The 15,637-nt window shown below is 37.8% G+C and overlaps 1 protein-coding gene across 1 annotated transcript in view; it reads right to left on the minus strand.

The window, feature by feature from the left end:
* The window catches only part of RAD54B (RAD54 homolog B), an 81,940-nt gene that overhangs the window by 53,566 nt on the left and 12,737 nt on the right, over positions 1 to 15,637 (minus strand). The window contains exon 3 of the mRNA XM_023222914.1: positions 12,143 to 12,311. Within this exon, the coding sequence (XP_023078682.1) occupies positions 12,143 to 12,311 (169 nt within the window). The remainder of the gene's footprint in view (positions 1 to 12,142; positions 12,312 to 15,637) is intronic.

Raw genomic sequence — 15,637 nt, forward strand, 5'->3', positions numbered from 1 at the left:
CTCCACTTTCCATACTCCCTCATTCTCCCTTTAAAAGGCCCAGTCACGACTGCACAAATCATGGAGCTCAGCTCTTTCCCCTATTGCCAGTAGTTACTGAATAAATTTTGTTTTTACCACTTTAATGTGTCTCGATTTTTTTATTCACGAGTGTCAAAGATAAAGCTGTAGGTAGATATATACTGAATAACACCATTTATTTGAAGCATTGCACCCACAATAACAGCTGAGTTATATCTGCAGTATTTTAGATATTTTTCTGAAGAGAATGTATTTAGGTACATTAATTATTTTTTTTTTAAGAGATAGGACCTCACTATGTTGCCCAGGCTGGTCTTGAACTCCTGGCCTGAAGCGATCTTCCCACCTCAGCCTCCCAAAGCTCTGGGATCACAGGCATGAGCCACCACACATAGGCTTAAGTACATTAATCTTAATGAATTGCATGAATTATTTTGAGGAAAACGTACTGATATCTGAAACTTGAGAATCCTTTTTTAAAATTAATATAGACTGATGGATAAATATATAATAAAGCACATATAGTAAAATTTTAATTGTAGACTTGAGATGGTAGGTTTATGGGTATTCAATAAAAAATTCTTTCAACTTTTATATAAGATTTTTTAAAGTATCATAAAATGTCCAAAAATTATCATTAAAAAGGAAACATAGCAAGTAGTATATTTTAAACTCTAGCCATCAAAAGTGTGCAAAGTTTGAACAAAGTTAAATTTATCAAATAAAACTTAGATAATTAGATGTAATAGTAAAGAATAATTGTGGGGTAGTTTTTCCACAAACTTTTTTTAAGGCACAAAAAGTACAGTGATTACAGAAAATTTTTTCTATATTTTAGGAGGTAGTCCAAAAAAGTCCAGATAAGAATTACATGCCTTATTAATCTTTGTCTTCGCCCAGTTCTCTGGCAAACAGAGCCTGGTTAAAATGCTGATGTTTCACTTGAGAGGTGCATACACAGGGCATCAAGGGTGAAGAGAAGGTAAACTGAGGCAAGAAAATATATAAAGCAAGGGAAAGTGCTGGCTACCATTTTACAAGAAGCTATAAAAATATATAGTAGGTCACTGAACAAATGCATCCACTTGGAGTACTCTTTGTGGAATGTCTCCTGATAGACTACAAAAAAGAAACCATACCTCAGAGTAGTCCATGTGGAAAAAGAAATTTATCTGGCAGGTTCCCTCCTGTCTCCTATTTCCCACTGGTCAAAGTCCACCCTGAAGTACACTGCACTTCCATTTTGTGTCATCTGGCCTTCACAGATGCTTAGGATGCTACCTACAGGATGTGGTGTGGTATTATACCCAAGACTGGAAGTGGCAGGAGGAGCCAGACCCTCCCAGCGTATGGTTCATAAATTTAGCTAGATGGTGGCCACCAAGGCACAGGGCCCTCATTCCTCAGTTGAAGCAACTGGCTAGCCTCCAGTGGCAGCAGAAAATTCTACGAGGCAGATGGTGCCAAGGGACTCTGAAGAGGCATATAAGATTATGTTTGATATAATCACAATGCAACGTGAGAGGAAGATAAGACTTAAAAAAAAAAATCTGCCACATAAAAATAGGGCAAAAACTAGGGTAAATCCAACCCCTAAGAGTTATTCTCAGTTACAGCATTTAAATATCTCACACTTCATCACTGTGCTTTGGTGGTGATATTCTGTGATGTTAAGCAGTCGAGACAATCAAAACCTGGGATTTAAGAACCTTGAAAACCCTCACAAAACTGAAGGAGTCAAATTACAAAATTTACTCCACCCATGCTATATGAATCACAGAATTACTCTATATAATCTAAATTTACATATATCTTCACAAAATAGCTCCCAGCTCTCTATTAAGGATCTCTGTTTGGCCAAGTCTTGTCCTTGGTGTAAAAATATGTTGAACTAAAGGAGCCTCTCTGTCTCAGAAGCTGGCCTGCCCTTTAGATGAATTTTGTATACTGAAAACATTGCTAAGCTACTCTTATTTATTTTAGCCATTCTTTTACTTAATCATTTTATCAGTATAGTTAACATTATGTTTGCTGGTGGCATCTCACAATATTCACTACACTGCTCACTCATTGTGTAGCAGCCAGAAAATTTGGGTGAAATAACTCTCACTTCTAAGGAAGGAGATGAAAAGTATGTGACTGTTTGGTACACTGAGGATTCTCAGAAACTAGTAAGGATTCCTCTTCAAGACGGCAAACTAAGACAGGGATTAGAAAAAAACCCTGGTCACAGGAAAGTGGTCAGTAACAGCACAAAGTTAGAAAATCTTATTTAGTGATTCTGAGTAGGAATCATCTGCCTGTCATCAGATGGATGAGAAAATGCGTCTGGCCACAGTAGTTGCTGGGATCCATCATTTAACATGAGTGGAGCCAGTCTAAGAATGCAACCAATCCTACAGATGACAGATGAAATAAACAGAAAGAAATAGGGTTCATGATGATATCCTTTAAACTGCTAGACCAGTCAGTCCTGAAGCCTGGAATTTCCAGTTATACATGCCAATAAAAACCTTCAATTATATAAGCTAGTATTTTTATTGATACTTGAACCAAAAGCATATTAGCTGATATAAAAAAATATATTCTTTTTGGTTATTTTTTCTTTCTTTACCTTGTGTTTTCTTCTTTGCCTATGTTACCTTGCTCAAATTACCACTTCTCTGACATTTTGTTTTTAAATGAGGATTCAAATGAAAGACAAGATAGGAAGACAGTTTATTCTCCAAAAAGTAGAGGCTGAATGTCATTATTATTTCAACTATTCTACAGTTTTGGTTATGTTTTTGTCTTTCCATTGAGCTATGATTGTACCACTGCAATCCAGCCTGGGTGACAGAGCAAGATCCTGTCTCCTCCGCCCCACTCTCCCACCAAAAAGAAACAGGAGATAACAAATGTTGGCAAGGGTATGGAGAACAGGGAACCCTGTACACTGTTAGTGGGAATGAAGATTGGTGCAGTCATTATGGAGGTTCTTAAGGAAATTAAAAATAGAACTACCATATGACCCAGCAATCCCTCTTCTGGGCACACACCTGAAGGAGATGAAATCACCATCTCAAAAATCTGCACTCCCATGTTCACTGCATCATGGGAGTGTCCACTCCAGATAAATGCATCCATTGGCAGATAAATGGAATACAAAATGTGAGATGGTGTGTGTGTATGTATATATATACACACACACATACACATACACAAAATAGAATATCATTCAGCCTTAAAAAAGGAGACCCTGTCATTTGCCACAACATGAAAGGATGTGGATGACATTATGCTAAATGAATTAAGCCAGACACAGAAAGAAAAACACTGCATCTCACCTTATATGTGGAATGTTATTTAAAAAAAAAAAAAAAAAAAAAGGCCAAACATACAGAGATAAAAAATAAAACAGTGGTTACCAGAACAGAGAGGTGGGGTGGTGGGGGAGGAGGGAGAGGAAATCGGGAGTTATGCATCAGAGGATACAAAGTAGTGGATATGTAGGATATCTAGGGATCTAATGTACAACATGAAGGCTATAGTTAATAAAACTGTATTAGGCATTTTGTTAAGTAGATTTTAGGTACTCTGGTCACACACAAAAAACAGTATATGTAATGAATAATAATTTGCCTCACTATGATTACCATTTTACTGTTTCTCTATATATGTATGTGTGTGCACATGCATATACACACACATGCACACACACACACACATATATATATCTCCCATAACATCATGTTGTAAACCTCAGTTATGCACAATAAAATTTATTTTAAAAATATTTTAAATTGAGCTTTAATATTAGGTCTTATACCACACCCTTCCCCCCGCCCCCCCCCCCCCACACACACAGACAACCCTCTAGAACCCATGTTGATTAACTACTGCTCAATATCCATATCATCAGGTTGTTGCCTCTTCCCTTGAGTGACCCATCTAAAAAATAAATGCTTTATATTCTGGCGGCCAGGCACAGTGGCTCACGCCTGTAATCCCGGCACTTTGGGAGGCAGAGACGGGCAGACCACCTGAGGTCGGGAGTTCAAGACCAGCTGGCCAACACGGTGAAACCCTGTTTCTACTAAAAAAAAATACAAAAGTTAGCTAGGCGTGGTGGCGGGCACCTGTAATCCCAGCTACTCAGGAGCCTGAGGCAGGAGAATCGCTTGAACCCAAGAGGCAGACGTTGCAGTGAGCCAGGATCGCATCACTCACTCCAGCCTAGGTGACAGAGTGAGACTGTCTGCAAAACAAAAGGAAACGCTCTATACGCTGGAGAGAATTTGATAATCCAACCTCAGTAGTTTCAAAAATCCTTCAGGATGATTTGGAAGGTTGCATATGAGAGAATCAATATTCAAGTGACCAGGACCTTTTTTTAGTAGCCTGATTCTTATTCACTTCCATCCACGGCAGGAATTCAAAAGAACAGTCCCGGTGTATAGGTTTCCTCAAAAGCCCTTCTTTATCCTGATAACTAGGATAAGAACTAGAAGGCAAATTAGTTAGGGGAGAATTATCTTCAATGGTGTATTTTTGAAAGGAAAAAAGATACACCTATCATGTTTCCCCCTCTTCAGAAGACTGGACTACTAACTGACTGTCCAATAGTGTGGATCAGAAACAATGCTCATACACCCAAAAGCTGTAAAACCTATTTATTCCCTAACCCAAGTCATCATAAAAGAGCCCTAAAGGACAAAGGATGATCTTCTCAATACTCAATTGTCTGTGGAGAATTTTCTATGGGGAAAAAGATACAGTGGCTCTGAATATTCAATATCTGATTCCTTGCAGTTATGTCTAGGTTGTTATATAAGGAAGTAAGAGTCACTAGAAAAGAAAACATATTCACCAATCAACTGGTCACAAATTTTTAAAAATCAGTTTCTATTCAAATGTCCCTTAAACCTCAACCATAATATCAAAGTCTCTTTGAGACTGCATGATAATCAACTACAAAATGAAATAGCAAATTTTGCAAAAGGTTGACATGATAGGTACTTGGAAAGAGACTGACTTGAATATCAAAGAATTTTAGGCCCTTAGGAAAAGTTCAGCAATCCACAAATATTTTGCAAAAACTCTATTTATGATGGTGCTAAAAAAGTCAGATATAAACAAAAGAAGTTTTATCATGTCATAGTTTCTGTGAGAAAAAGTATAACTAACTTCTGTTCAAATAAGCACTTTTAATAAGGATACAAAATCTCAGCCAGGCTCGTGCCTGTAATCCCAGCACTTTGGGAGGCCGAGGTGGGCAAACCACTTGAAGCCAGGAGTTCGAGACCAACCTGGCCAACATGGTGAAACCCCATCTCTAGTAAAAATACAAAAATTAGCCGAGTGTAGTGGTGCACGCCTGTAGTCCCAGCTACATGGGAGGCTGAGGAACAAGAATTGCTTGAATCCAGAATAAGACTATCTTAAAAAAAAAAAAAAAATTTTACTATTAAATGTGGTCCCTTTTTGAAAGACTGGTTAAACAGAAATGAAATTAATAGGTAAATATATTTAAGATAACAATAACCAAATTTTTCACTATGAAAGAAGGGGCTGCAAACTAAAATGAATCCTGGGGTACTATATCAGAATTGGAGGTATTGGTATGAGCTGGTGGTTTTTAATATTTATAGATAAATATAGATGTAATCATATATAGATTTCCTAGTTTTGACTGCTAGAAGAACTAAAAGCAATAACACTGCAGTATCAGTGAATACACCTAGTGGTCAGTTCTTGGTTTTTAAATACACTTCTCCACCAAAAAAGAACTAGGGCTCTTGAATGATTTCTAGACCTGGGACAGGAAAGATCTTATTGTGCCAGAAGCACAAAAATGCTCAAAAATTGATGGGGATTGTCAAAAGGACACAGGAGCCCTGGTAAAGGGACTCCACTGGCCAAATCTGAGACACTCTGAGCATCATAATAAATAAGACCTTATAACCCCCTGAATAAAACAGACATTTATGAATCCATAAAAATTAATTAACAAATAAATGGGGAAGAAGAGAAAGCTCTTCCTTCCAACAGAATGCCAACTAATAAATACAGATGGAATGAGAAAACTAACATTTGGCAACAATTATAGTACTAAATTTCAGGTAAGAATCAGCAGTTTCAAAGTAACTCTCCATAGATACTTACTAATTTCGAAGGTAAAAATAATTTTACAGTGAAGAAACCCTGCTGCCACCAATTTATCCAAATAATCAAACTTATTATCACCAGTAATGAGATAAACTGACATCATGTGCCTTCTGATGATATATTAAGAACTATTTCTGTGATATTTCTGCCAAAAATGTGTAAACTAAATCTAATTATAAGGAAATATCAAACAAACCCAAACTGATAAGCATTCAACAAATGACTGGCCTGTACTCCTTAATTTAAAAAGTCACAAAATATAAGCAAAGACTAAGAAAATGTTCCAGATCGAAGGCAGCTAAAAGACATAATGACTGAATACAACACATATCCTGGTCTAGCAGGAAAAAAAAAGTTTATTCATTTTTAAATTCGTTTCTGCCATAAAGGATATTGTCTTAGTCCATTCAGGCCGCTAAAACAAAATACCATAAACTGGGTAGCTTATAAACAGTAGAAACGTATTTCACACAGATCTAAAGGCTGGGAAGTCCAAGATTAAGGTACTGGCAGATTCAGTATTTGGTAAGGGCCTCCTTTCTAGTTCATAGATGGCACTGTCTCCTGTATCCTCACATGGTGAAAGAGGAAAGGCAACTCTCTGGGGCCTGTTTCACAGAGGAATTAATCTCATTCATGAGGGCTTCACCCTCCTGGCCCAGTCACCTCCCAAAGCCCTGACCTCCTAATATTAATACCATCGCATTAGTGCTTAGGTTTCTACATATGAATTTTGGGGAAACAGAAACATTCAGACCATAGTATTGTATCAGTGTTAATATCCTGATTTTGACTGTTGTACTTCTATACTTTATTATACAGTAGCCTGTCCTTGTTTAGGAAATACATACTGAAAACTTTCAGGTGATGGGGCATCATGACAGTATCTTATTCTTAACTAGTTCTGAAACATTACACATATACATACAATACACACAAAATGTTAAATTTGTGAAAGTTTTTTATACTATCCTTAATTTTTGCTTTTTTTTTTTTTTTTTTTTTTTTTGAGATACAGTCTCGCTCTGTCACCCAGGCTGGAGTGCAATGGTGCCATCTCAGCTCACCACAAGCTCTGCCTCCTGAGTTCACAGCATTCTCCTGCCTCAGCCTCCTGAGTGGTTGGGACTACAGGCACCTGCCACCACGCGCAGCTAATTTTTTGCATTTTTAGTAGAGATGGGGTTTCACCATGCTAGCCAGGATGGTCTCAAACACCTGACCTCATGATCCACCCACTTCGGTCTCCCAAAATGCTGGGATTACAGGTGTGAGCCACGACACCAGGCCTACTAACCTTAATTTTTTCTGTAATTTTTAAATAATCTTTAACATCAAAAAGTTTAAATTGAAAGCACAACAAAATGAGATTGTTTAACTTAGACTGTCAAATATCAAAAATATAAATACATACATATAGATTGAGCATCACAATACATAATAAATGCATTCCTCATGCATTGCTGATGAGAGTATAAACCTGTACTAACCTCTGTAGAAGGCAATTTATCATTATCCATCAAACAGGTAAAGGCACATACCTTGTGATGAGTATCCTACTCCAAGGTATTTATGAATATAGTATCCTATATGTATATATTATATAGATATTTATTGTAGCTTTGTTTGTAATAACAAAAGATCCCAAACAAACTAAATATCCATTATTAAGACATCAGTTAAGTACATTTGGCACATCCACACAATGGAATTAGTTTTAAAAATAAGATAGTTCTGGCCAGGTGCAGTGGCTCACATCTGTAATCCTAGCATCTTGGGAGGCTGAGGTGGGCAGATCACTTGAGGTCAGGAGTTCAAAACCAGCCTGGCCAACATGGTGAACCCCTGTCTCTACTAAAAATACAAAAAAATTAGCCAAGTATGGTGGCAGGTGCCTGTAATCCCAGCTACTCAGGAGGTCGAGGCAGAAGAATCACTTGAACCCGGAGGTGGAGGTTGCAGTGAGCCGAGATCATGCCACTGCACTCCAGACTGGGTGACAGAGCAAGACTCCATCTCAAATAAATAAATAAATAAAGTAGTTCTAAATGTATTGACAAAAAGATTTCAGTGATATACTGTTGCAGTAAAAACACAATGTATAGAATAAGGAAGCTAGTGAACAATTATTTAGAAGGAGAAAAAATATATATATACATATATGTTTCCAAATATGTAGAATACTTCAAAAAAGACATACAAAAAACTAGTAACTGGTTACCTCTGGGGAAGGGAAGTAGATAGCTAGGTAACAGGGAAGGGAGACTTTTTACTATATTCTTTTTTTGTTTGTTTGTCTGAGATGGAGTGTTGCTCTTTTTTGCCCAGGCTGGAGTGTAATGGTGCAATCTCGGCTCACTGCAACCTCTGCCTCCTGGGTTCAAGCAATTCTCTGGCCTCAGCCTCCCAAGTAGCTGGGATTACAGGCCTGCACCACCACACCCAGCTAATTTTGTATGGCTTCACCATGTTGGCCAGGCTGGTCTCAAACTCCTGACATCAGGTCATCCTCCTGCCTCGGCCTCCCAAAGTGCCAGGACTACAGGTGTGAGCCACCACGCCCGGCTGACTTTTTACTATATTCTTAATGCCTTCTAAGTTTTTTTTTTTACCATGTGCATGCATTAACTTTAAAAAAAAAAAAAAGTCACAATGGATTATATATTGTATGATTCTCTTTACATAGTATATCCAGAATAGGTATATCCATAGAGACAGAAAGCAAATAAAGGAGAGTGACTGTTTAATTGATCTGGGGTTTCTTTTTAGAGAAAAATGTTCTGGAACTAGATAGAATTGACAGTTGTACAACATTGTAAATATGCTAAATGCCACTTAATTGTATACTTTAAAATGATTAAAATGGTGAATTTTATGTTATAAAATAACATAAATGATATGTTATTTATTGTATTGGAACATTAAACTATAATATTCCAATAGCCTCTTTGTGGCTACTTGACTTCCCTGAAGCACTGTGAAGCCAAAGACAGCCAAGGGACTCAACTACAGAAAACTATAAGTTTCTCAGGATCTCTTCATTCAGTCACAAAATGTTTTTGAATCCATGCAGTTTGATTTAAAACCTTAACAAAAGGACATTCCTGCCTTTGTATGTCACAGTTTTGTGAAGGAGATTCAGGTAAACAGGTAACAGAAGATGGCATAGTCTCCTCTCACAGTTCTTCAGAATGAGAAAGAATCAGAAAGAATAAAAAAACTTTATCTTCTTCTAAAGAAACTACATAGCTCTGAATATCCAAGAGATCTGGGGCTTCCTGTATTCATTTTAGAGACTCCTGTAACAAACTGGGTGGTTTTAAACAACAGAATTTATTTTCTCACAGTCTGGAAACCAGAAGTCCAAAATCAAGGTGTCAGCAGGGCCATGCTCTCTCTGAGAAAGTTCTAAGAGAGAATATTTCTTTGCTTCTTTCTAGCCTCTGGTGGTTGCCAGCAATCGGGGTGGTTATTCCAATCTCTGCCTCCATCATCACATGGACTTTTTCCCTCCGTGTTTCTATCTCTTTCTTCATGAGGACACCAGTCATTAAATTTAGGGTCTACCTTAACCCGGTATGACTTTATCTTGATTATATCTGCAAAGACCCTATTTCCAAATAAGGTCACATTCATAGGTACCAAGGCTTAGGACTTTAACATATATCTTTAGGAGACACAATTCAAGCCACTACATTTCCCCTCTCCCAAAATTTGGTTTTTGAAAGCCCAGGCTCAAAAACTAGATTGTTCATGAAAAGAAAGACCTGTGGAGCTTGGATCAAAAAAGATAGAAGTAGGCCCTATGGCCCTTCTACCACAAACCCCAAAGAAACCACATTCCCTAAGCTTTGGGGGCAGTCATTAGTGGTAGACCTACATCTTCATTTTCACACAAAGAATATTATCTGCAAACACATAGCATTATGAAAAGACTCAAAGTGTCCAGTGAATTCAAGAAAGTGAAAATGTATTTATCAGGGCTCTTTCAGTTGAAAGAGAAACCAAACTCAAACTAGCTTAAGCAAAAATGATATTAACAATGAACTAAATATTATTAATTACTATTAATCCTGTTTGGTATAATAACAATGTGTGGTTATACAGGAGAAAACATTTATTTCAAGAAATACGTGCTTAAGTGGCTAGAGGTTAAGTGGCATGATATATGCAACTTATTTTCAAAAGGTTGAGGGGAGTGCATCTACACAGAGAGAAAGAAAGAAAGCACACAAATAGGCAAAATGTTAGTAACTGGTGAGTTTAGGATGTTAATTGGATCATTCTTTCAACTTGAGACTATGTAGGTATATTTCAAAATAAAAAGGTGATGGGGAAAAAGACATATTTTATTGAACTGGGACATACAGATTTGTAGTTCATTTCAAGGTGGATTAGATGTAGAATGAAAAAGATGTGAAAGGGTGAGTAGATACTAAACGGGTCTCTCATCTCTATGCTTTTCTATATACTACATCCCTCTCCAACAATCCACCATAGAGAACAAAACATTTCAAATAAAGCTCTTTTCCCCAATTTAACCTCTCTCTGAACAAGAAACAGGAGGGTATCAGGAAGTTGGCACAGGTTCCCCAGTTCACTGAATGTACTAACCGGAGAAAGGATTAAGGGATTAGGAGTTGAGTAAATTAACTCCCTCTTTATTTTATCTTAACTCTTAACTCCCTTCTCAAATTTAGCAGGGAAGAGAATGAGAAACTACAGCAGAACACAAATAAAGCCCAAGATTAGTAACATAAAAGGTATTATATTCCAGAGTCTAAATGTCATTTTCTGATGAAGAAATTAGAAAAGAACTGGGCATACATGTATCATTATCTACCTCGGGCTTAAAGTAGAAAAGAAAACCTGGGAAAACAGAATAGTCACCTAACAAGGATAGAAGCAAGGAAGGAATAAGTGGGGAAAACAGGGAGGAAAGAAGGGAGAGCAAGTCAGTAACATAAAGCAGCGGCTAAACTGCCATGCCCAGAGCTGTTCCTAGGGATCTTCCTAGGAGCAGCTTTCTCGACCCTATTTCTCAACTTAAGTCTTTCTCGACCTTGTTCTGACACTAGTCACAGCTTTTGAAAAGTTATGAGGAGCACATAAATGGCACCAAGACAATGGCCAGTTAGGTAAATACAGAATTCCTTTCTGTCCCAACAAGATACAAACCTATTCACAGGTAAAATTCATTAATCATCAGAAAGTCCAAGAACTTCCTTCAAAATGGTTAAGTGCTTAGGGCACTTTGTCGATTTGCACTGGTACCAAAAGGATGGCAGTTACTATTCTGTAGCCCAACAGATGGGGCCGGATGGCTGAATCTGTTCATTCAACCAAAATATGAATAAAATGTAATTTGGAAAAACAGTCCAATGATGGCTTTCACAAGACCAAATAAACATCTATGAACCATCTTTATTTTTTTTTTTTTAGTTATCTAACAAATAGTGATCTCTCACAGATACAAAAAGAACCATAATCATTATTTTAACTCAGTTCAACAATATAGGGATGGAGCATTTGTTAAATGCTTGCTTTTCATGCAAGTATGTGTCTTAATAATTCAACTCTTATTTGAAGTACTCCAGACTCTAATGAATTAACAATTAACTAATTTCAAGTTCAACTCTCCAATTTTAGTCCCATTAACGTGCTTTTTAGAAAAAAAATTTTTTAATCCTATCTTTAAACACAATCTTGGTGCCTGAGGAAAAGATCACATTTGACCAAGCTTATAATAAACAGTCTTAAGCATACATCTACTATAAAGTACACTTCAATCACACAGTTATTAATCCAATCACTAAAGATAAATTATGAAAACAAAAAACCTGAACTACCAACAATCTAGTGGTATTACATCAACAGTTTTCTAATATAACATATTCATTCTTGAATCATCATTTAAATAATACTATAATACTATTGGTTAAGCATAAACCTTATCAATAAAAAGCAGTCTTACCTGTATGAGGTGGATCTAATGTTGCCAGTGTAGGTGCTTCAAAACAGTATTTTCCACTGCAATTATCTATGTAGTTAATTTCTCTAGTACTTTCTTCATTAGGCAGATTTAAACTGCATATTCTAGGATCACTTTGTGATGGGAGAAAGGTGTTATTATTTGTAGCACCCTAAAAGAAACAAATATATATTTAAATCAGAAATCAAACCTAATTTTCTGTATTTTTACATAAAAGATTCTAATTTAAAATACGAGCTACCAGTTACATATATATATATAAAAATTAGAACTAGATATTTAAAAATAAATTAATATCTGCCAGACATGGTGGGTCACGCCTGTAATCCCAGCACTTTGGGAAGCCGAGGCGGGTGAATCACTTGAGGTCAGGAGTTTGACATCAGCCTGGCCAACATGGTGAAACACTGTCTACTAAAAATACACAAATTAGCCTGGCGTCATAGCAAGTGCCTGTTATCCCAGCTACTCGGGAAATTGAGGCAGGAAAATCACTTAAACTCAGGAGGCGGAGGTTGCAATGAGCCAAGATTGTACCACTGCATTCTAGCCTGGGAGACAGAGGGAGACTCCATCTCAAAAAAATAATAATTAATTAATTAAAGTCTAATTTTTATTGCTTGTCTTTAGAACTATTTTAAATTACGCTACTAAAAACTGAAAGATATGACAGAACGAAAAATTATGCTTATAGTATATTTTAAACAACATATCAGAAGTTTTTAAATCATAACATGCCATTCTCATAGTAAAATACTTTTTCTTGTTAAATTTCTCAATACTAAAATCAATACTCAAATATTTTTAGGTGAGATAATGGTAATGTCACTATGTTGGGTTTTGTTAACGAGCCCCTACCTCTTTTTTTAAGATATGGGGTCTCAATCTGGTACTCAGGCTGAAAGAGTGCAGTGGCACGACCACAGCTCATTGCAGCCTTCTCAACTCCTGGGCCCAAGGGACCCTCCCACCTCAGCCTCCCTAGTAGCCGGAACTACAAGCATGTGCCACCATACCCAGCTAATGTTTTTTACTTTTTGTAGAGATGGGGGGTCTCACTATGTTGCCCAGGCTGGTCTTGAACTCCTGGCCTTAAGCCATCTTCCTGCCTAGGCTTCCCAAAGTGCTAAGATTACAGGGGTGAGCCACTGCAGCCAGCCTTAAAAAGCTCTTATATTTTAGAGACATATTCTAAAAATTTACAAATGAAAAAATATTCCTGGAATTTGCATCAAAATAAGTAGGGAGGGACTCGAGCTGGAGTGGAAAAATAAAGATGAAACAAGAGGCCGGGCGGGCGCAGTGGCTCACGCCCGTAATCCCAACACTTTGGGAGGCCGAGGTGGGCGGATCACTTAAGGTCAGGAGTTCAAGACCAGCCCCGCCAACATGGTGAAACCCCATCTCTACTAAAAATACAAAAATTAGCCAGACACAGTGGTGCACGCCTATAATGCCAGCTGCTCAGGAGGCTGAGGTAGGAGAATCACTTGAACCCAGGAGGCAGAGATTGCAGTGAGCCAAGAATGCACCAGTGTACTCCAGCCTGGGTGACAGAACAAGACCCTGTCTCAAAAAAATAAAAAATTAGGCTGGGCGCAGAGGCTCATGCCTGTAATCCCAGCACTTTGGGAGGCCGAGGCGGGTGGATCACAAGGTCAGGAAATCGAGACCAACCTGGCTAACACGGTGAAACCCCATCTCTACTACAAATACAAAAAATTAGCTGGGCGTGGTGGCGGGTGCCTGTAGTCCCAGCTACTCTAGAGGCTGAGGCAGGAGAATGGCGTGAACCCGGGAGGCGGAGCTTGCAGTGAGCCGAGATTGCGCCACTGCACTCTAGCCTGCGGGACAGAGCGAGACTCCGTCTCAAAAAAAAAAAAAAAAAAAAAAAAAAAAGATGAAACAAGATCAGTCACGGCCAGGCGTGGTGGCTCACACCTGTAATCCCAGCACTTTGGGAGGCCAAGGCAAGCAGATTCCTTGAGCACAGGAGTTTGAGACGAGCCTAGGCAACATAGTGAAACTCAGTTTCTACAAAAAATACAAAAATTAGCCAGGCACGGTGGGGTGTTCCTGTAGTCCCAGCTACTTCGAAAGCTGAGGTGTGAGGATGGCTTGAGGCCAGGAGGCCAAGGTTGCAGCGAGCTGAGATCACACTACTGTACTTCAGCCTGGGCAAGAGAGCCAGACACTGTCTCAAAAAAGAAAAAGAAAAAAAAAGATCAGTCATGCATTTTCCATTGTTGAAGTTAGGTAATATGGACAAGGAAGTTCATTATATGCTGTTTTCTCTTTTTTTGTATATGTATGGGTTTTCTATTGCTGTTGTCTCAAATTACCAAAAATTTGGTGGCACAGAACAACACAAATTTATCATTTTATAGTTTCCTAAGTTAGAACTCAGGCTTAGGTCTTACTGCATTAAAATCAAAGTTATCACCAAGGCTGTGTTCCTTTCTGGAGGCTCCAGAAGAGAATATATTTCCTTGTCTTTTAAAATTCTAGAAGCCACCCAAATTCTTTGACTTAGCTCTCTTCCTCCATATTCAAAGTCAGCTATGTTACATCTCTCTGCCCCTGCTTCCCTGATCACCATCTCTTTCTGTGATCCTCTTCCCTGTCCCTCTTCCACTTCCAAGGACCCTTATGATTATATTGGGCCCACTCATATCATCCAGGGTAACCTCCCCATCTCAAGGTCCTTTACATTAATCACATCAGCAAAGTCTCTTTTGCCATGTAAGGTAACACAGATTTCAGTGATCAGGACATGAACATGTTTAAAGGGCCATTTTTTTCTGTCCACCACAGTAGACAGAATTTTTTAAAAATAATAGAAACTCACAACAGGCAAAGTTGTCATGTTACTATAAATACTCATCTTAATAAACGTCATGGCTAGTAAACAAACATCCCAAAAAAAACCTATCTGATAAAATCTTTTTTTTTATTTTTTATATCTGATCAGATTTTAAAGTAAGTCAACTAATGAAGATCATGAATTTTCTTTTTTGCAACATTTTATTTTGACATAATCTCAGATTCATGGAAACATTCCAAAAATAGTATTCCCAGATAGATACCTTTACCCACATTAACCATTTGTTTACATTTTCTTCCATTTCCCTCTCTCCCCCTTTGCTCTGTGTATATGTGTACACACACACGTTAGAGTAAACTGCAGACACTATGCTCCTTTGCCTCTAAATACTTCAAGGTGTGTTTCCAAAGACTGTCTTCCGTAATCACAGAAAAATTACCAAAATTGATCATTTAATACTGGTACAATACTAGTATCTAATCCACAGTCTATGTTCAAATTTGGACACTTATCCCAATAATGTCTGTTACAGATTTTTCCCCAAATCAGGATCCTATCCTAGATCACACATTACATCTAGTCACTATGTTCCTTTAGTTTCCTTTAATCTCTAACTTTATTTATTGTTTCTGGTCTTGAAATTTCAGAATTAC

The sequence above is a fragment of the Piliocolobus tephrosceles genome, chromosome 7 (genome assembly GCF_002776525.5).
Source record: "Piliocolobus tephrosceles isolate RC106 chromosome 7, ASM277652v3, whole genome shotgun sequence".
Classification (NCBI taxonomy): Eukaryota; Metazoa; Chordata; class Mammalia; order Primates; family Cercopithecidae; genus Piliocolobus; species Piliocolobus tephrosceles.